This window comes from Rhinatrema bivittatum, chromosome 2 (genome assembly GCF_901001135.1).
Source record: "Rhinatrema bivittatum chromosome 2, aRhiBiv1.1, whole genome shotgun sequence".
NCBI lineage: Eukaryota > Metazoa > Chordata > Amphibia > Gymnophiona > Rhinatrematidae > Rhinatrema > Rhinatrema bivittatum.
Window position 1 is genome coordinate 483,582,510 of NC_042616.1, and position 22,910 is coordinate 483,605,419.

Consider the following 22,910-nt stretch of genomic DNA (forward strand, 5'->3'; position numbering starts at 1 on the left):
TGATTGCATCTCCTCGTAATTAAGGATCTTTGCCTTTGCCATACAATCCACAGAATAGCTGCTGGGTACTGACACCTCTTTCAGCAATGCCATTCTTGTGTTTTCCTCCTTCACCACAATATCTGGTTTTCTAGCATCAATCTTCCTGTTGGTTGGAATAGAAATATCCCAAGTGAGCACAACTTCTTTATTTTCTATGCTGGCTGTGAACCATCTTGCCATAGTCCACTATCCAGTGCTGCAGTTATCAATTTCTCATCTATAGGTTTGGGGTCATCTCTCTTTAATGACGGCTGTATCAAATCTTGATCCACGTGGGGCAGCAGTGGATCATTTCCTTTATGTCTTCAGGAGTCCAGCTAATTATAGATAATTGTCTTAATTTATTTCATTAGCTTCTGTGTTGTGTCCAAGGACCCTTTGGCTGAGGCGAGATTGGCTCTACCTACAGGGAGAAGCCCTGCAAGTTCTCTTCATAAGAAGGTGGTCCCAGGTGAAGCAGAGGCTGAACAGGATCTTCTCCTATATCAGCCCTCATTTCCCTTGGTTGAGGGGCCGGCAGGACTTAGGTGAGGGTCTCTGCTGATGACTGGAGACACAGTCTGAGGCCAGTTGAAGGTCATAGGCAGGTGGCAAGTAGACATGTCAAGGTCCTGGCAAGGGTGAGAGGCAGGCAGTGGTCAGGCATATCCACAGTCCAGGCAGACATCAAACCAAGTATCCATCTGAGGGAGAAGAAGAGGAGGCAGACAGGCAAGGCTAGAACAGATCAGGAAGGCAAGGACTGGGGCAGGAGGAGACAAAGATAGAAACAGGCTTAAAACAAAGACTGTAACAGGCTGAAGATGAAGACTGGAATAGGCTTGAGAAGCAACATGCACTGCACTCAGTAACAGTGAGGGAAAGACAGAGAGAACCCTTTATAGGGCTAGGCAAGTGATGTCATCAGGAGGTGCCACGGGCTTTTTATGACATGGGCCTTTTACATCAGTGACGCGGGTGCGCACATGCCTAAGGAGAAATGTGACTGGTTGTGGTCGGCGGTGTCTTGCGACATAGTGAGCCAGTGGCACCTTGCTGCATTGGGGAGCAGTATCCTGCCATGTGAAGAGCTGGTGGCATCTCGCCATATTGAGAGCCAGTGGGGACAGCCTGGCCAGGGAAGTAAGAGCAGCGGTTTGTGGGAGCAGCCTACAGACTGCCAAAATACAATAGTACTCCCCCTCTTAAACCTCTCTCTGAGGCTTTGGGTTTCTGGGGTATCGTTGATGAAAATCTTTCAAGAGGTTGAGGTCCAATATGTTGGAGGATGGTTCCCATGAATTTCCCTCTGGACCATAATTCTTCCAAGAGATCAAATACTCAACATTTTTGCCCCTCCAGCAGTAATCCAGGACTTCTTGGATTTCATATATAGCATCTTTGTCAGCAGCCACTTACTGGGGTTCAGGTGGCACTCTGGAGGACCAAGAAAGCACTATTGGCTTAAGTAGAGAAACGTGAAATACGTTGTGGATCTTCAATGTAGGCAGTAGCTTTAGTTGTTACGTGATAGGGCCTATTTGCCGAAGCATAGAGAAAGATCCAATAAAGAGTGGTGCTAAGCAAATAGAGGGAAATCATAGGCGTAAGTGCCAGATACTCAGCTAAACCTTCTCTCCCATCTTGAACTGAGGAGCTGGCCTTCTTCAGGCAACTGCCATTTTCTTGGCTTGGGCAGTGGCTTTTTCAATCAACTGAATGGTCTGTTCCCATAGTTCATGCAATTCCAGGGCAGAGAGCTGAGCTGCTGGTAAAGAAACTGTCATAGGCAGTGGCAGAGGAGGCAGAGGCTGTTTTCCACAGACCAGTTAGAAAGGGGAGAAGCCAGTGGTTGTATTGACATGATTGTTATGGGAGAAGTCGTCCCAAAGTAAGAGTGTGGCCCAGTTGTCCTGGCGCTCATTGACATAAGAGTGGAGGAAGACTTTAAGGGTAAGATTGGTGAACTCTGTTTGCCATTGCCTTGTGATTGATAGGCCATAGTGTAGTCGAGCATGATACCAAACATTTTGCAGAGAGAGTACCTGTTACCTTATGGTGAACTGAACTCCTCTCTCCAATAGTATATGCTTTGGTAACCATGTAGGTGAAAGATGTGAAGGGTGAAAAGACATGCTAATTTCAGAGTGGAAGAAAGGCCTGGTAATGGGACGAAGAGTGCCATCTTAGTAAATCGATCAATCACCACCCAAATCATGGTGGCACAGTTAGAAAAGGGGAGGTCCATGATAAAGTCCATGGACAAGTGGAGCCAGGGCTCCCTGGGGCCTGGCAATGGCTTTAACAGCCCCCAAGTTTGGTCATGCAGTGCTTTTTGCTGTGTGCAAGTGGGACATGAGTCAACATAGGCCTTGACATCTTGCTTCATTTGAGGCCACCAGTAGTGGCACTGAAGCAATTCAAGGGTTTGTGCCCGCCCAGGGTGACCTGTGACACAGGAGTCATGGGCCCATTTCAGTTCTTTCTCATGCAATCTGGAAGGTACTACCATCTTCCCTGGAGTACTGTAGTGGCCAGGAGTATCTCAGTGGGATTGATGATATGCCTAGGAGGTTCTGGAATATCCTCGGTCTGGAAGGAGTAAGTCAGGGCATCTGCTTGCTGATTCTTGAGCACTGGGTGATATCGTAACTCAAAATCAAAGAGAGCAAAGAACAAAGACCAATGAGCTTGTCTCACATTAAACTGCTGAGCTTGATGTAGGTGTTCGAGGTTCTTGTGGTCCATGTATATAGTAACACGATGTTGAGCTTCCTCAAGAAGATGGCACATTCCTCGAGAGCCAGTTTAACTGCCAAGAGCTCTCAATCTCCGGTGCTGTAGTTGTGTTTGGTCAGGGAGAACTTCTTAGCAAATAAGGAACATGGACAAAGTACTCCTTCTAGAGTGTGTTAGCTGAGGACAGCCCCTACCTCCAGGGTAGAGGCATCTACCTCTAAAACACTTTACCGGCCTTTCTTCTTTCCAGCTTGTTGTAAGCTTCCAAGTTCTCTCCCCCTGTTGATTGTAACTTTGACTTATTCCTACCTATTGTTATCTTTCGTTTACTTGAATTATTACTCTAGTTTTCCCTTTGTTAAACTGTAAACCGATCCGATATGGTTATTTACTATGAAGGTCGGTATAAAAAACTGTTAAATAAATAAATAAAATAAATAAAATGAAGGGTTATGTGGAATCTGGGTGACATAGGCAAGGCTTGCCAGCAAAGGTGTTTTTTAACTTCTAGAAAGTCTTATAGCCTCTGGGGCCAATCTTTGGTGTTGGTGCCCATGCAGGTAAGAGCAATAAGGAGGTCTGCCCTGAAGGAGTAATTTGGAATAAACTGGCAGTAATAATTAGCAAACCATAGGAATCTTTGTAAGGCCCGGAGCCCCACTGGGCGAGGCCAGTCCATGATGCCTTTTACCTTGGCAGGGTTCATCCGAAATCCATGTCACAAGACTATTTACCCGAGAAAGGGGAGCTCCTCTTGCTCAAAGAGACATTTTTCCAGTTTGGTGAAGAGATTATTCTCTATGTTGGGAGCTCAAGGTCTAAAAAAAGATCAATCTGTCATCCAGGAATACAACCATGCAGATGTACAGCAAATCACAGAAGATCTTGTTTATCATTTTCTGGAAAACTGCTCAGACATTGAAAACCCCAAAGGGCATGACCAAATACTCGTAGTGTCTGTCGCGGGTATTAAAAATGGTTTTCCATTTATTGCCACATTTGATGCAAATGAGATTGTCCTGAGATTCAGTTTCGTGAATAATTTGGTGCCCTGTAGGTGATCAGAGAGTTCCGCTATTAGAGGTAGTGGAAAATGGTTCTTCTTAGTAATGGTGTTCAGGTTGCAGTAGTGTATGCACAGCCTGAGAGATCCATCTTTCTTCAGAATGAAGAAGAACCCAGCCCCTGCTGGAGAAGAGGGCCAGATGAATCTGCATTCCAGATTCTCTTGAATATAGGTTGACATGGCTTGAGTCTCTGGGAGAGATAGGGAGTAAACCTGGCCTTGCAGGGTTGATACTCCTGAAATAAGCTCTGTGCCACAATCATACATGCGATGAGGAGGAAAGACCTTGGCACTCTCCTTTGAGACGACTTCCTGGTAATCTGCATACAGGGGGAAAGTCCTGGAAGTATGGATGCCACGTTACCAGATGGGGAGGTTCCACAGGTACCAAGCAAGAATCTGTACACCTGTAGCCCCAGAGGGCGAGTCGTAAGGTGGACCAATCAAGGTGAGGCTGATGTTGTTAGAGCCATGGCAGACCTAGTATTATGGGGTGAATTGCTCTGGAGATCACATCAAGTGCAAGAGAAAAGGCTATAGGCACCATGGTCTGGTTAACCTGGCCTTGAAGTGAATCTCTGTAGACTGAGGAGACTACCAGCTGTTGCACAGAAGGTGGACCCTTGGGCCAAGGTGGGGTTGATGCTACCCATTAGGGATGTGAATCATTTTTCTGACGATTGAAAATATCGGACGATATTTTCAAACTCGTCAAAATTCGGGGGGGTCCCCGAAGCCAATAGGAAAACCCCACGAAATTTTTTGTGGGGTTCTCTTATCATTTTGGGGGGGTGGGAAGAAAGGGCACACAAAAACAACCCCCAAACCCACCCTGACCCTTTAAATTTAATTAGTTTGAATCCCCCCCCCCCCAAAATTGTTTTAAGGTACCTGGTAGTCCAGCGGGGGTCCCAGGAGCAATCTCCTGCTCTCGGGCCATCGGCTGCCACTAATCAAAATGGCGCCGATGGCCCTTTGCCCTTACCATGTGACAGGGGCTATCTGTGCCATTGGCCGGCCCCTGTCACATGGTAAGGGCAAAGGGCCATCGGTGCCATTTTGTTTACTGGCAGCAGACGGCTCGAGAGCAGGAGGGGGTCGGGAGGTGGAGGATTTGAACTAATTACATTTAAAGGGTTGGGTGGGTTGGGTTTTTTTCAGCACGAGACAGACAAACAAAATCGCTAAGAACCACGGGAATGAAGATTTCCTGCGGTTTTTCCCTAAACCTGATACCAGAAACGAGTCCGGTACCAATTCACATCCCTACTACCCATAGGGGAGACCCTATGGGTGCCCACCGTTGGCAGGTGGAGTGGGCTGACTGACGGAGGCCGGATGGAGCTTCGCCAATACCAGCCCTCGTTCCCCGTGGGTTGAGCCTTTGGGTACCAGGGCCGACTGGAGTTAGGTCGGCCTCCGTGCATAGTCGTCGATGAGAAGATGGAGAGGTCAGCCCAGGGACAGCAACAGCAGAACTAAAGAGTCTGTACTGGATGAGGCAGAGTCCCAGAGACCTGGGCGCCAATAGGAACAAGAGTCAGACAGGGGGCGCCTGAGCAAGAGCAGGCCGAAGCCTGAAAGGCAAGTCCAGGACTAAGATTGTAGAGGCATTGTAGAACAGGCTGAAGTCAGGGTAGATGGCAATCAAGGAGCGGTGGCAAGGCAATGCTGAAGTCAAGCCCAGGAGAGAAGCAATGGCATGGTCAGACAAAGCAGAGGTCTGGACTAGGAGAAGATCAGTAGCGTGGTCAGGCGAAGCAGAGGTCTGGACTAGGAGATGATCAGTAGCGTGGTCAGACAAAGCAGAGGTCTGGATAGGAGAAGATCAGTAGCGTGGTCAGGCGAAGCAGAGGTCTGGATAGGAGAAGATCAGTAGCGTGGTCAGGCGAAGCAGAGGTCTGGACTAGGAGATGATCAGTAGCGTGGTCGGACGAAGCAGAGGTCTGGACTAGGAGATGATCAGTAGCGTGGTCAGATGAAGAGGTGTTCAGGACTAGGAGAAGATCAATGGCGTAGTCAGGCAAAGCAATGGTCGGGTCCAGGAGAAGATCAATAGTGTAGTCAGGCAAAGCAGTGGTCGGGTCCAGGTGATCAGTCCATAGGGATAAGATGAGTAGCATGAAGCACAGGAACGGAGGAGACAAAACCAGGAACAGGAACTCGAAGGGAACAGGAACCAGGAACACGAGGGAATCACCAGGAGGCAAGGAAATATGCATCCAGTGTGGAGACCTGTTGCAAAGGCGACTAACAGGAGCTGAGCCTGGTCTTATATACCGGAACTTCAATGTCGTCGTCATCCAGGGCCACGGCTAGGTTCCCGCCACATCCCTTCATAAGGAACTGAGATGCGCGCATGCCTAGGGAGGGGTGCAGCGTGGGACAGTGGCTTCTCTCCACGGACCATGCGGAGAGGCCCGCCGCGGAGCACAGGAGTCCATCGTGGAAATAGGAGCACCGGGTACAGCCTGAGGATGGAGACAGTGGCCCACAGCTGCGAGGGAAGTGGAGCCAGATGCTGGAGTAGGCAGCAGAGGATAAGAGGGCCTGACCACTGGCCTCCCGTGGTCAGCACATGCAACAGTACCCCCCCCCCCCCTTACGCCCCCCTCTTGGAGGTCTTGGTTTGCCTGGATGGGCACGATGAAACTGGAGGAGGAAGTTTTTATCAAGGATGTTACAAGCTGGCTCCCACGAATTCTCTTCTGGGCCGTACCCCTCCCAGGAGAGGAGGTATTCCCACCGGCAACCCCTACAGCAAACATCAAGGACTTCATGGACCTTGTAAGTGGTGTCGAACTCTGTAACCAGCTGGGACGGTTCGGGAACCTTGTGCGAAGTCCAGGAAAGAATTACTGGCTTCAGAAGTGACACATGGAAAGTGTTGTGAATTCCCAAAGTTGGCTGCAACCTAAGCTGGTAAGAAACAGGTCCAACACAACGAATGACTGGGAAAGGTCCGATGTATCTAGGTGCGAACCTTTGGGAAGGTATCTTAAGACAAATGTATCGTGTTCTTTACCTGACTTTTTGGCGGGGAAGAAACTCCGGAGCAGAGCATCGATGAGTATCTGCAGACTTCTTGGCCCGGGTTGCGGCTTGGCGTAGGTGAAGGTTCGTCTGATTCCAGAGAGCCTTGAGGGCATCTGCAGTAGCTTGCACGACAAGAGAAGGTACTGACAGCAGTATGGGTAGAGGTGGCCGGGGCTGCTTACCATAAACAACAGAGAAAGGCGACGTAACTGTGGCAGCAGCAATATGGGAGTTGTGGGAGAACTCCGCCCAAGGAAGAAGTTCAGACCAGTTGTCTTGTCGATCATTTATATAGGTGCGAAGGAAGGCCTTCAAAGTGTGATTCATACATTCAGCTTGTCCATTAGCCTGTGGATGGTAAGCTGTGGTAGGGCTGATGATGCCAAACTTACAGCAGAGAGCGCACCAGTAACGGGTGACAAACTGTGGACCTCGGTCCAAGATGATGTCCTTGGGTAAGCCGTGCAGACAAAATATATGGAGGAAGAACAGGCGTGCCAATTCTGGGGCAGAAGGTAAGCCCAGCAATGGAACAAAATGGGCCATTTTTTAAAACCTGTCAATGGTGATGGTGGCAAGTCCACAATGAAATCCTTGGAAAGATGCATCCACGGTTCTTCGGGAGCAGGAATTGGTTGGAGCAAACCCCAAAGTCGACTGACTGGGGGTTTCTGTTGAGCGCAGGTATTGCAGGAATCAATGTATGCTCTAGCATCAGAGACCATAGTGGGACACCAGAAGAATCGCTGGAGCAGAGCTAGGGTTTGCACTTGTCCTGGGTGGCCAGCAAACTTGGAATCATGTGCCCATCGAAGAACTCTTTCACAGAGGTGGTGGGGCACAACAGTTTTCCCAGCTGGGACTAGGTGAGTCACAGGCAAGCAGATACAGGCTTGATCAATGATATGACCAGGTTCTTCAGGAACATCTTCGGGTTCGAAGGAATGAGATAGGGCATCCGCCCAGAGATTCTTTTCAGCTGGGCGATACTGGAGTTCAAAGTTGAACCTAGAGAAGAACAAGACCCATCGGGCTTGACTGGCATTGAGACGCTGGGCATGACTCAAGTGTTCAAGGTTCTTATGATTGGTGAGAATCGTAAATTTCTGCAGAGTGCTCACTAACCAAGGGGGCCATTCCTCCAAGGCTAGTTTAATAGTGAGCAATTCTCGGTCTCTAATACTATAGTTTTGTTCTGCAGAGGAGAACAAAACGAGAAAAGAAAGAACTTGAAACCAGAGATCAGTATGTTGAATGTTAGCTCAAAACCACCCCAGCCCCGATTGCAGAGGCATCCACTTCGACCAGAAAGGGACGATTTGGGTCTGGGTGATGAAGGCATGGTCCAGCAAGGAAGGCCTCTTTGAGGTGCTGAAAAGCTGTAACGGCTTCCGGGTCCAATTCTGAGTATCTTGGCCCTTATGGGTCATCGCAGTGAGAGGATCCACCAAGGTCGAATAGTTGGAAATGAAATGGCGGTAACAGTTTGTAAATCCAAGAAATCGATGCAAAGTTCGGAGGCCTACAGGCTGAGGCCAGTCTTGGATTCCTTTAAGTTTTTCTGGGTCCATGGAAAACCCTTGCTGCGAGATTATGTATCCCAGGAATGGCAAACTAGCCTGTTCAAAGAGGCACTTGTCCAACTTTGCAAAGAGATGATTCTCACGGAGATGTTGGAGGACCGTGCATACATCTGCACGGTGCGAAGCAAGATCCTTAGAAAAGACAAGGATATCGTCAAGGTATGCTACGACCTTAGGGGCGGATTTTAAAACGAGCGCGAATAGCCTACTTTTGTTTGCGCTCCAGGCGCAAACAAAAGTACGCTGGATTTTAGTAGATACGCGCGGAGCCGCGCGTATCCGCTAAAATCCTGGATCGGCGCGCGCAAGGCTATCGATTTCGTATAGCCGGCGCGCGCCGAGCCGCACAGCCTACCCCCGTTCCCTCCAAGGCCGCTCCGAAATCGGAGCAGCCTCGGAGGGAACTTTCCTTTGCCCTCCCCTCACCTTCCCCTCCCTAACCCCCCCCTTACCTTTGTCGGGGGATTTACGCCTCCCTCCGGGAGGCGTAAATCCCCGCGCGTCAGCGGGCCTCCTGCGCGCCGGGACGCGACCTGGGGGCGGGTCCGGAGGGCGCGGCCACGCCCCCGGGCCGCCCCGGCCCGTAGCCACGCCCCCGGAACGCTCCCGACACGCCCCGAAAACGCCGCGCGGTTCGGGCCCACCCCCGACACGCCCCCCCGACACGCCCCCCCCCGAAAACCCCGGGACGTACGCGAGTCCCGGGGCTCTGCGCGCGCCGGTAGGCCTATGTAAAATAGGCTTCCCGGCGCGCAGGGCCCTGCTCGCGTAAATCCGCCCGGTTTTGGGCGGATTTACGCGAGCAGGGCTCTGAAAATCCGCCCCTTAATGTACAAGTGGTTTCTGAAGATCTCATTGATCATCCGTTGAAATACTGCCGGAGCATTACAAAGGCTGAAGGGCATCACCAGATGCCAGTAGCGCCCTGCTGCACGATGAATCGGCAGTGCCTCACCACATTGAGAAGCGGTGTCCTGCCACATGGAGAGCTGGTGGCATCTCGCCATATTCGGAGCCAGCAGAGACTGCCCAGTCAGGGAGATAAGAGTGATGGTTCATGGGAGCAGCCTGTGGACCACCAAATTCAACATTCTGTGATTTATCTACTACTGCAGTAGGTCCATGAGCAGGTTCACCATAAGATTCAGCACTATCAAAACCACCTTCATTAATCCTAGTGTTTAGGTTAACAATGAGCACATTTTTATCCTGGGCAACGTACAGCTGGTATGAAATTTTCTTTTTGCTTATCATACTTCAGTAGTATTGTCTGATTGAGATTTAGTCTAGATATTATGCAGCAGGGTCACCACGTGAAGGTACTCAGTGAGAGACACTTCCATTTACTCCATTTAATTATTCTCTCATCCCTAGATCTCCTTTATGAATGTGCACCAGATTCACCAACTGTGCAACTATATTGAGAAACACAAACTTGCTACTATCATACACACACTGATCACCAAACACATAGAGGCCTATGCAATATCATCATGTAAAAACGTGCATCAAAACTGGGCGCACATTTTTTGAATGTGTGCACATCCATCTATCTTGGGCACTTGATGCAATAGGCAAATGAGCTGCCATGCTAAAAGGGACATGCAATGGATAATTTGTGCATCCCTAGCACTCTGCATTGGTGCTCAGGAAAGTGGCTGTGGTCCACAACAGCCTGGCCAGAGCTCCCTTCCCTCCTCCCCCCGGCAGGGCTGTTCCCTTTTCAGGACAGACTTCTGAAAGGGGTTTGGTCCTTTCCCTGCATGTGATAGTGAATGGAACAATCAGCAGTAAGTGAAGGAGTGAATAAATTAATATTAAGAGTTGGGCACTTAATATTAATTTATTCATTCCTTCAAGCAGGACAGAATTTGGGGATGCTGCTTTCTCTGGTTCCTCCTACTGTATTGCAACGATACTAACAGGAGGAACCACAGGAAGCAGGATTTTTCTGGATGTTGAGCCCTTGAGCGTGGCATGATTTTCCTTTCTGTGGTTCCTCCTATTTAGTATTGCAACGATACTAATATGAGGGATCACAAAAAGCAGGATTTTTTTTTCATGAGCCCTTGAGTGCAGCATGCTTTAACACCTGCTCCCGGGCAGGTGTTAAATTTGTCACATTAAAACAGGCACCTTAGCCACGCAGCAATTTTTGGCATTTCATGGCAACAGCTAATAGCTTCATCTACATGGAATTCACGGGTGATGAGCGCTATTAGCTCTGCGCTCAATTGGACATGTGTTTTGGACGTGCTAGTCTCCATATTGTGTCGCATATAAGTCTAGTTTATCCAAAATGCGTGTTCAACGTGTATGTTATGCAGCGCACTGACTTGAGCACCTGATATTGCATCAGCCTGTAAGGCTATTGTAACTTTTTATATAGCGGTATCTCACAATATAACCTCAAGCGCCTCTAAGTTATACAAAGCATGGCAACTAGACTCTGGCTATATAAACCCAAACTTGTGCTAGTTACATTGTCTCCCAAGCAAAAACCGGATAAAATTCAAAATTCTTTACTTTGCCTTTAAATGCATGACTCAGCTAGCCCCTGAGTAGCCTAGTGGTTAGAGCAGTGGGCTACAAACTGGGAAACTAGACTTTAAGTCCTACTGTTGCTCCTTGTAACCTTGGGCGAGTCGCTTTATTCTCCATTGCTTTAGGTACAAATTTAGATTGTAAGCCCTCTGGAGGCAGGGAAATACCTACAGTACCTGAATGTAATCTGCTTTAAAGTGGAATATAAAATTAATAAACTCTGATTCTCACAACTGACCATCCTCTTATTTTTGCCAAATTAATTTGCACAAGACTGTCCATTCAGCTGCTATGACCCATAAATCTGCAATAAGATATCACCAGCCCTGCACCTTGAAATGTATCTCATTATCTGGGAAGAAATCAAAGAAAATCAAAGCTTCATTTTCAGCCTGGTCGTTCCCTAGATTCCACAGCAAAGACTCTTCCTCTACTAGCCCTTCTTGATTATGAGCCCACATCTTGGTTCTCCACTGGGCAAATCATATTTATTTAATTCTTACTAACTCTGCACTAGGTACTTATCACATACACATTCCTAAAGTAAATTAAATTGCAAATCAGGGAGAAATGTAATGGGAGACAAATCTTTGGCAACATGAAACTGGCCAAAGCCCTTCTAGACACAAGGACCTCGTGAATGTCGAGACATTCCACAAAAGCGTATCAGATTTATGAAATGAATTAGAGCCACATCATCACTGGAAGCTTTTTTCAAGTATTTTGGATCCAGTGGATGATATACTTTGGCATCATATGTACCCAAGAAGGATAAAGCTGTTGTTCTTTCCACTACCAACCATAAGATGCTGGTGCAAGGACCAAAGAGAAAGGGATGGGTGGGTACCCTGGTCCATCTGATGGAGATGTATTCTTGTGAATGCAAAGTGAATAGGTGGCCTTTGGAAGGAGCCAAGATGTTGGTACCATTGTAAAATTCATTGTTAGGATCTCCCACAATCCAACCTGAGAGTAGTTATCTGTAAAAAGAAGAAGGCATTAATTAGTTCCTGAGCAGTTTTGGCCAAGAACTGATAGATGGACAGATCAGAAAGAGAGTTCAGGGAGGCAACTCTCTCTCTCTTTCTCTCTCTCTCTCTCTCTCTCTCTCTCTCTCTTTCTCTCTCTCTCTCTCTGGTAGTACAGCTGCCACCTCATTCCCAAGAACATCCTACACAGAGTGAACATTGTGTGGTCTGCTCATGTTCAAAGAACTGGAAATGCCACAAAATATGTAAGAGTTGTTTTCAGTTGTTTGCCCTGAACATTCCACATCTATAGTCTTGTGCAATTTCTGCATTTCAAATAATCAGGACATAGCCAGGATATGTTGATATGCGATGATTTGTTAGGAATAATTAGAAACAGTTTGTAGAAAATTTGCTAAAGTTTCTTATGTGTTGTCAATAAAATCTTTACTTTTGAAACATAACAGAATAGTCGTTGGATACCCATAGCTATAATGCACTCATATGTATGTGTGCCTGCAGGATATGTGGTGTGTACAGTTTCTGTTATCACATACAATTACATTTCCTCGGGTAAATACCGCAAAATCTATGTGGGATAATAAGTGACTTTCCAAAACAAGAAATATCTTTGTTTTTATTTAAGAAAGCTCAATTTACAATGATATGTTTTATATGTTATGCATAATCTCATGATAACGTCCTTTTTTTTCAGAGATACAACTCTTACAGAATACAAATATCTGTAACATTTTCCACATCTTCACTGGATTCCTTTTTGGGTTTTTTTCTATTTTATTCCTTGATGTTGGATTCTAATCTCTAATGCATGCCCAAGCTGCAGAGGCAATTTTGTTAGTTTTTTTGTTTTTTTGACCTTTGCAAGCTTTGATATCCATATTCGACTGGCGCTGGCTATTGCTCCCATAGCAGCTCTGTCAAAGCTGACGCTCTTGACCTGTTACTAGGAGCGGTCTAGCTGAAGCAATTATTGAAGCAACTTCAATAGGGCGAGAAAGCCCTACCATCAAAGCTTAAGGTGACCGTTTTTCGTATTAAATGAAGGTGTATAGCAGACAGCTATAAGATTTCAATAAAATATTCCGTAAAGTAACTTCACAGAGCTTACTGAACCACTGGATAGCCCTGGCCTCAACAGCACTCACAACAGAGCAACCTAGGAAAATGCTCATAGGCGAATAGCATGCACACATCTGATGTTTGCAGTTCGGCTGAGTTATAGATATAAGATAGCTCATGGATAACTATGCAGCAAGATGGCATAAGGTGATGGGAACTTTAAGGCGATTTCAGAGAGAGCTGTTGGTGGAGGGCTGAGCTGCACGATGAAAGAAATGAGCGAGCTGCAGGCTGCATTGGGTCTCCTCGCCTCGTTTGTTCTGTCCTGCGAGGAATTGCAGTTTAAATTTACCATTTGACTTTAAACCTAGACCCATTCCGCACAGCTTCAACCCCCTCCAACACTAAAAAGATGGCGAGTAATTGAAAGTCATGTATGTCTCGCACAATTTCCAGTACTTTCTGGTGTCTCTCCCCTGTTGTTCTATCTATAGTCTGAGCAAACCAGTCCGGACCCCTTTTATCACTGGGGTAAGTGGAGGAAGATTTCATCCCTCGGTCTCCTAAGGTCCCTTCCCCTCCCCCCCAGTCACCTACGCGTTCCCTCCGGTTCCGCCGCGCCTCCGCGCAATGTGTTTTACCTTAATATTTATGGACCCGGAAAGTAAAGAGAAAGAACTGAGGAGGAGTCTGTTACGGTGAAATAGATCAGTTATTGACTTCAGCTATGAATATAAAGCTTTCTTGGGGCGCTAGCTCTTTGGGTCACATAATTTCTATTAAAACAATTCAACCGTGCCTTACAATTCAAGAGTTACATCTGTCTGTCTGTCAGCCATATCACATGCTCTGGCTGTAAAGGTAATTAATCATTTTGAGCTAACCTCGAGCTAACAGGCATTATGACTGAATGATTGCTGCTAATGGTGTTTGTACAAGCCCTGGCTGCCGAGTAGATATATATATATATATCTATATATATATATATATATATATCTATATCTATATATCTATATATATATATATATCTATATAGATATATATATATATATATAGATATATATATATATATATATATAGATATATAGATATAGATATATCTATCTATATCTATCTATATATATCTATATATATATATATATAGATATATATATATATATAGATATATATATATAGATATATCTATATCTATATATATCTATATATATATATAGATATAGATATATATATAGATATATATATATATATATATATATATATATATATATATATATATATATATATAGATATATATATATATCTATATATATATATAAAAAATATTTTAGTCAGGCTGCGCAATGATGAATTTCCATAAATTGTGTTTACTTTCTATTTTCCTCTCCTTTTTATGTTTTGTTTTGTTTTGGGGTTTTTTGGTCGCACCCTTCAGTTCTGCGCTGTTGTCGGAAGCAGCGGTATGACACCCCCCTCCCCCCCCCCCCCCCCCTCCATACGGCGGTGCCTGTGGGCAAACCTCCCTGGGCAGGGCAAGGTGGCCGGGCCCAGGGCACCGTGGCCATCTGAGGCCCGTCTTCCTCGCTGCCCCCGGCCCCTGGTGGCCTCCATGGCAGGCGGTCTCTGCCCACTCGGGCCGGTCACTCTGGGGGTGGCACAGCTCCCGCTCCTGGAGGGATGGTGCCAGTCACTTCGGCAAACATTACAGCCGCTCTCACCGAATGGGCCCCTCCAGTCTGCCCACAAAGAGTTATCCAGGGTTGTAACTGCATGTTGCAGTGCATGTTGATTGGTCTTGTTTTACATTGGAAGCAAACGTGTTACGTTTAGAAGAGGAATCATTTAACTTCCTTGTAGACGATGTTAACTGTTGCATTCTGGCCTGCAAGGCAGTTGTACTAAAGAGGAGTCGGTGATCCGTTTTTCTGCTTCTAGGACAAGCTGCTGTCAGCCCTGCTGCTTGGGCTGAAGGATTTCTTATCCGCATGGTTAAAGCAGTACAAACCCATGAACCTCTCTGAACTATATAACTACCTGTTCAGCAGAATGATTTGTGTATTCCCTCTTCCAAATATTCTGAACTAAAAGCAAAATCTCTCTCCCCCCTCCCCCACTTGAGGATCCCCCCTGCTGCTTTGCCCTTCAATATGGAAACTGTAACTACAACGTGCCATGCACCCCCCCATCCCGTGGCAGGAGAGTCCGGAAGATCTCCACCTGCCTTTGGAGTCCGCTACACACGGGCCTGTTTGTGTTTTCATTAAACAAAAAAACAAAAAAAATCTCTAAATGAGGTCGATAAATGGTGACAATTGCTTGTATTAGGGATGGCAGCTAAAGAGATTCGGTGCAGCGGCAACGCCTCCTGCACAGATGAGGAGTGGACAGGGCCAGATGGAGGGGGGGGGAGGGGATGTGATGAGGTGAGATGGGGGGAGGGGAGGGGATGTGATGGGGAGAGTGAGTGAGTGAGTGAGTGAGTGAGTGAGTGAGTGAGTGGCGTTTGTCAGTCGCGGGGATTCAGTGGAGCTGGAGAAATTAGTAAAATTAAGAAACTGATAGGTGAGTGCGTTTTGCCTGGCTGGGCAGACTTTTACGCAAAAAGTCGAGACGACCTCTGCTTCCTCCTCTTAAAGGATTAGGCAAAGAGAGAGAGAGAGAAGAGAGAGAGAGAGAGAGAGAGAGAGAGGGAGAGAGATGAAGGGGGCGGCCACCAGGTAGGGGCCACAAATGAAACCTCAGAAAAACGGACTGAACTCTCCCCAGTCATACAGTGCAGTGGCAGCCGTGAGGAAGGAGGAGGGGTGAGAGGGAGAAAAAGGAAAAAAAAAAAAAAAAAAAGCAGCAGCAAAGGAAGCCCTGAGCGCGCTGGCTCCCTCGTGTCGGGCGGCAGAGCCGTGCGGTGCTGCAGGGTGTGGGACGGCGCGGGAGCCGCGCCAGGGGGCAGGGATGTGTCCTCCCCAGCCCGGGCAGCACTGACCACCCACGGCCTGGGCCGTGCCGCAGCGGGGCGCCCTCCGCCCGGGCCAGCGCCAGAAAGGCCGGGGACGAGTCGGGATGACCACCGAGGCTCCGCAGCAGCAGCAGCAGCAGCACTTGGAGCCGCCGGCAGCCCTGCGCTCCAGCCCGGTCCTGCTCAGCCCGCCGCCGCCGCCGCCGCCGGCCATGGAGCCCTCTGCCCCCTCCTCCAAGAGCAAGAAGAGCAGCTCGGGGCTCCGGCGGCCGGAGAAGCCGCCCTACTCCTACATCGCCCTGATCGTCATGGCCATCCAGAGCTCGCCCGCCAAGCGGCTCACCCTCAGCGAGATCTACCAGTTCCTGCAGGCCCGCTTCCCCTTCTTCCGCGGCGCCTACCAAGGCTGGAAGAACTCGGTGCGCCACAACCTGTCCCTCAACGAGTGCTTCATCAAGCTGCCCAAGGGGCTGGGCCGGCCGGGCAAGGGCCACTACTGGACCATCGACCCGGCCAGCGAGTTCATGTTCGAGGAGGGCTCCTTCCGCCGCCGGCCCCGCGGCTTCCGCCGCAAGTGCCAAGCCCTGAAGCCCATGTACCGCGTGATGAACGGCCTGGGCTTCGGCGCCTCCATCCTGCCCCAGGGCTTCGACTTCCAGGCGCCCTCCGCCACCCTGGCCTGCCACCCCAGCGGCTACAACCTGGACATGATGGCCAACCCCGTGGCAGGCGGCTACGACGGGCTGGGCGGGGGCCACCACGTCCCCCACATGTCCCCCAACCCCGGCTCTACCTACATGGCCAGCTGCCCCGTGTCCTCCAGCGCAGACTACGCTCAGGACGGCGGCAGCAGCAGTCCCGTGCCCTCCTCCCCTGCCCTGGGCAGTGCCCTCGAGTGCCATTCCCCCTACACCAGCCCCGCCGCGCACTGGACGTCGCCCGGCGCCTCTCCCTACCTAAAGCAGCAGGGCCTGGCGGCCGGCAATGCCCCTTCCTCGGGGATCCACTCCGGCGTGTCCTCCTACTCCCTGGAGCAGTCCTACCTGCACCAAAGCGCCCGGGAGGACATTCCAGGTAAATTCCTTCTCTTCGTTTGTTTTTTTTTTTTTTGTATCATTTCAATAGCTGCGCCCCGTTGCAGACCTGCTTTTAAACGTTTTGTTTTTTTTTTCCTTTTAATAGCAGTCCTATCATATTTCGGTTATTCTGATGGATGAACATAAATAACGGGAAACAGTTTTGTAAAAAGAAAGCGAGGCGTTGGTCTGCCTAAAATCCTCCGAGGTGGATTGATGGCCTGTGAAACATCAAAATTGTCTGAAATTCGTTGCCTTGAGGTTTCTTAAAAAAAAAAAAAAAAATGCAGTTGAACTAAAAAATAAACCTGATTTGGACTATACCTAGCTAGATAAATTGATAGATTGATAAAGATATGGCGAGAGAGTCGGGACGAATACTTTTGGCGATGGAATTTTTAAAGTAAAGCAGAAGGGAAGAAGAACCGCCGAAATGCAACATCTGGTTGTGTGCAGGGAAACTGGGCTGGAAAAATCAGGTTTCGGCAAACAGTGTCCTGGTAAAAAGATTTCTGACTTAAGACTAACATGAGAAAATGTTCACAGTTATGCTGGAAATATAAGGGAAAAAGCCGCGATCCGCATAACTGTTTGCTATTTAGACGATTTAAAAAGAGTTACGTGAAAGCATTAGGGTATCTACCGCGTATCTCGAAGTCTAGCGCGTTCAAAAACTGCTCACAGCTATCAGTGCAGGAAAGAGTCAACATGCACTAAACTTTCTGCATTTTTTGACTCTGCATCCTGTGAAGTTTGTTTGAAAATCAGATATGGGTCGTGACAAAAAACAAAAAAAACCCAAAACAAAAACCGGATTTGAACCGCAGCCTAGGATCTGGGGCTCCTTAACGCCGAAATTTGCAAAAAGCCCCTTTTAAACGTGGGTCGTGGAGGTTAACTAAACAAAGACAGTCTGGTCTGGACCACACCGAAGAGGATTTTAGGCTGACTTAACCTACATGAGAGCAGGGGGTCTTGTTCAATTTTATGGGAATTTCAACAAGTAACACATACAAACGTCTATCTGCTCTTTATTTCTGTTTGAAGGAATGTCAGTCCTGTTTAAGACCATGTCAAGGAATGTCATTTTGCAGATAGACAGATAGATAATCCGGCAATACAGGCTGGGGCTTTCGGCATGGCACTCCGCTGCATGCACTTCAACTTGATCTATTTTCTTTGCTTGTTGGTTTATTGTTTATTAACATGCACACATTTTTTTTAGGAAATCCCACGCGAGAAAGAGAGCGAAGAGTAAGAGATCGGCTCAGTCTATTCGAGTCTCTGAGCCGAGTTTAGAATAAAAGAGTAAACAAAAAAAAAAACCAGGCCGCGCGCTCTTATCGCCCAGAAGCCGGAAAATAATAACGGGAGGCTGGGAGCAGGCTCGGGGATCTCACAGGGATCCCTTCTGCAGTTCGGCTTCAGATTACTGGCTCCATTTGTTCTTTTCTGGCCCAAAGAACAAACGGAAAACAGCGAGAAGCGCGGGGGTCCCTCACGCTGTATTTTTTCTCCAAATTATTTTGGATATTTTCAACTTGATCTTAGCCGGATTCTATTATTTTATAATTCAGATAGAATCACCGCGCCAATGTTGCTGCTAGATAGATAGGTAGATAGATAGATAGATAGATAGATAGATAGATAGATAGATAATTATTTTGGTCCTATCATACCGTTATCAATTTCCTGCTACTTACTCCAGAGGTTTTTCTCAGACACTCCCTCCCTCTTTATAGTTCCGGTAATTATAAAAAAAAAAAAAAAAAGTCAAATTTTGGTACATTTACAGAATATTTTTAGTAAATAATCTGAATGCTCTGAGTGCAACAGGGATTTCCTTCTAAACTTCAGTACCTTACCTTAGTCCTATGCACACAGCAAGCAGCTTCGGAGAGGGTTGTGCCCTTGTTAGCTGTGGAAACAATTACGGCAGAGACAAAAGAGTCGAGAAGAAACCAGAGGCATCCAATAGACATTTGAAAAAAACAATTATTATTATTATTATTTTTATTTTTTTTTTTGCGATGTCCTGCATATAATAAACCATCAGCAAAAAAGATGAACAATTGAATGTATTGTATTTCACACAAGCGCATGGAGCCTATATTCCCTGCAATAGTTTACAGCAAGATAAAGGACCAGGGCTTCGGGCTGGCTCCAGGAGCTGAGGCCTTCTCCGTGCCTCGATGCCCTCGGTGCCGCCTCTCCAGCAGCTCCCGGGGCTGCACATCTGCCCGCAGACGAGGAAGATGAGGGGCGGCGGCGGAGAGTGAGCGGGTCGAGGTGGCAGAGTAATTCAGACGAATACCGTAGGCGCCGACGGACGTTTTTCCTTTTCCCTAACTTATTTTTGACGTATTCGTCTATATTTATAGGGCCCTTCGTTCTCAGCTTTCCTTTTATTTTGCCTGGCAATTTCAGGGTCATAACAAAAGATGTCAGCGGGGGGGGGGGGGGGGGGGGAAATGACTTTGATTATTCAACATACAAGAGAGAAATCAGTGGGGAAAGCCATTTTTCCCACTGATTTCTTATTTGCCCTAACCTTGAAATTGCCAGGCAAAATAAAACAAAGGTCCCTGTCTATATATCACACCCTGCGTGATTAAAAATCGCACAGCATCTCTCCTAGGTACATACATGGTGCACGGTTGGATAAATTAATCACATTCATTTATACCATGTGCTATGCCAACCGGTGGAAGGATACTTTCTGCGGGTCCACCAAGATTTTCGGATGGTAACAGATCCTACCTATGAGCTATTATTCCTACTTATTTAGTCTATACACATATCTTCCTGGTCCATCATGCAAGCCATGTATTTGGGTATCTGTCTAACGCTCTTTTGACGCATTAGTTAGGTGGAATCTACACGGAGATAGTTGGTGAAGGTCAAGACGTTTTTTTTTCTCGACGAAAACGTCGTCTTTCTTTTCCTAATAGAAATGGATAGATGTGGGCAATACACACAGAGCTGAGGCACTGAAGGCAGTTATGTGTGTGTGAGTGCAATATACAAATACGTGCACTAGGGATAACGTAAGCAGGTTGTATGTGGCTATGTCCGCACATTTTTATTAGGAAAATAATTCAATATACGGATTTGCAGCTCCCCTTCATCCACAGCGCAGTTATATGAAGTAATTACTGTTTTTAATATAATACATACCTGGTTAAGTACAGGCTTTATTGTTTAATAACTGTTATAGGAAATTCCAAAAATGTTATACGAAATTCCAGTGGGTGTAATTAATAAGAAACGGAAGATTAAAAGCAGGAGATTTTTTTTTTTAAATTTTGTTTCCTTCTACAGCCTGGAGAATCCCTGTTTCCCATATCCTGAAACCATGCTAACTGATTCCTAATAAACTTCTCCCCGCTCCTCGTTACCTGTGCCACATCCGGGGAGAATGTGGGGAGGCGGAGCAGACTTGGCCTGAGCGGGCCGGGCACCTGGCGAGCAAAACGCTCGCCAGGTGCCCGGCCACTGGGCTAGTAATATTATTAACAGCTGCACCGGCTCCTCAGTACACATTTACATTTGTACATGCCAGCACCTTCAGGAAAAATAAGTATTTCCAAAGATAGATAGATAGATAGATAGATAGATAGATAGATAGATAGATAGATAGATAGATAGATGTTTGCATATTATCCTGATTACTCCTGTATTCGATCAGGACGCGTGGCCGAAAGTTAAGGATTTCCTGAGAAGTTTCTTCATTATACCCATAAAAGAGAACCCAAAAGATACTCAAGACAACTGCCCTCCTCGCAGGGCAGGAACGGGGTTCATTTATTTCCAAGTAAGCAATCTTCGGCAGATTGCAAAATGACCGCAAAGGTCTCCCATATAATAAACTGCATTGGATTACATCTTCATTATTTAATGCGTGTTCATTCTATATAGATGAACACGCATTATATATATTTTTAAATGTATATAGTAAAAAGAATGTGAAAGGCCAGCTTGCGTATGGTTCATTTAAAACTGCGGAGCGAGCATCGCTCGCCTCCATCCCGCTCCTCTGCCCGCGGGGGAGGGGAGGGGAGATCTTTTCTTTCCCCCAAGTGCCCGCGCATTAGCCGCCCGCGGAGGCCGGCTTGCAGCGGATATAAGCGCCCTGTGGTCTCCCCTCTTATTTTCCTGTTCTCTCTCTCTTGCAGTGGGATTGCCTCGCTACCAGCCTCACTCTTCCCCGGCCTGCGACCGAAAAGACTTCGTCCTCAACTTTAACGGCCTCTCCTCCTTCCACCCCTCCGCCGGCGGCTCCTACTACCACCACCACCACCACCCGCAGAGCGTCTGTCAGGACATCAAGCCGTGCGTGATGTGAGCGGGGCCGAGCGGGACGGACCCCTGCCGGTGCCCCGGGCCTCGCCGGCTGCTGCAAGGTGCGCTCGGCGCTTTTAGGGGGACGGGGGACGGGGGGGGAGAGGCGCGTGGGAGAAGACCCGGCTGCTTTCCTGCAGGGAAGGACATTTCTGCGTCCTCCCCCCCTCCCCCCCGAAGAACTCGCCCCCTCTCCCGACTCCAAAAACTGGGGGTGGAGGGGGATGGGGGTTGCAAGGGCCTCGGAGGGATCTGTACAGAGATATTTGGGTGTTCTTCGTTTTATTTATGCAACACTGGTGAAGGAATAATTCCGAACAAGCCAGGCTGGGGAGGGGGACCGAGAGCCGCCCCCAGCCCACACTTTTTCTGCTGAACGCCAGTGCCCAAGTTATTCCAGTGTTAACTATAGAAAGGTTGTGTGTGGAGGATTACGAAAGGACATCTTCAGTATTTCCACCAAGCAACTTTATAGTGTTTTGTTTTTTTTTATTTTTTATTTTTACAAAGTTGTTTTTAGCACTCTATTTTAATAGTTTAATTGAAACTTGTGTATACTCACACCCTATGCTATTCCTTTGAAAAGAAAGTATGTTTGCACTTATGTAGCCTTTACAACTTCTCAGAATATTTCGATGTACATTTTTTTCCCTCAATAAAATGTATATAGGGAAAGCTGCTTATTTAAGTTTTGTTTTTTTTTTTTTGTCTCATCTCAAATTCAGGAGCTTCATCTATAATCCGACCCCCCCCCCCAAAAAAAAAAAATAAAACAAACAGAAAACTCCCCCCCCCCCCCCGATTCCCCCAACAGTGAGGCCCAGCGGCTCGGAGACCCCGAGTGACATTTCTGCCCTACCACGGTGAATCGAGGATATCCTAGTTTCCTTTTGCTAATTATTTCCACTTTACATTAAAAAAAAGAGAGAGAGAGAGAGAGCTAAGGCCTCAGTAAATCGGGTCCGGTAATTCGCAGCCATGTAGCAAACAATCCCAACCCCGTGTATGCATTCAGTCCCTTTTTAATTTTAATTTATTATTATTTTTATTTTTATTGTTTGCCCTCCTGTCCTCTCTATACTGTAGCAAAGCTTTCCAAAGGATGGGGGTGGGGGTGGGGGGGGGTTTATGTAGGAGCTCGGGCTTTGCATTCTCTGGGGAGAGCTGAATTTCTTGGCCAGCGTTTTTGCAAAAAACGATTGGCCCCAGCCGGGGTCCCGGGACAGCCCTCCTGCCCCTCGCCCCGGCCACAGAGCAGCCGGAGGGTAATAGCGCCCGGCCAGGTTAGGAGCTCAGCCCCCACCCAGCCTCGGAAGAGCCAAGGGAGGCTGCCGCCCATCCAGTGCGAGTGTGGCCGTCTCTTCTCAGGCTGCCTCTGGCTACAGGAAGGGCGGGGGATGGGGGATGGGGGATCCGATCACAGAGGCTCAAACGTCACATGGGTCCTAGTTCCTGAACTGCGATTTTTTTTTGTTTAATCGACTATTGCTCCATTACTTATCCAAG

The 22,910-nt window shown here is 47.5% G+C and overlaps 1 protein-coding gene across 1 annotated transcript; it reads left to right on the forward strand.

Moving 5' to 3' along the window:
* Positions 1-15,796: 15,796 nt before the first annotated feature.
* FOXF2 (forkhead box F2) lies at positions 15,797-22,079 on the forward strand. The gene is made up of 2 exons (XM_029590530.1): positions 15,797-17,061; positions 21,239-22,079. The coding sequence occupies exons 1-2, from the start codon at positions 16,092-16,094 to the stop codon at positions 21,406-21,408; spliced, it is 1,140 nt and encodes a 379-aa protein (XP_029446390.1). The 5' UTR covers positions 15,797-16,091; the 3' UTR covers positions 21,409-22,079.
* Positions 22,080-22,910: the final 831 nt, after the last annotated feature.

What these genes read in the sequence shown, in the direction of transcription:
- FOXF2 (XM_029590530.1), top strand. Translation starts at nt 16,092, where the DNA reads ATGACCACCGAGGCTCCGCAGCAGCAGCAGCAGCAGCACTTGGAGCCG. An exon ending in CGCCCGGGAGGACATTCCAG is followed by an intron (nt 17,062 to 21,238) that starts GTAAATTCCTTC and finishes TCTCTCTTGCAG; the next exon opens with TGGGATTGCCTCGCTACCAG.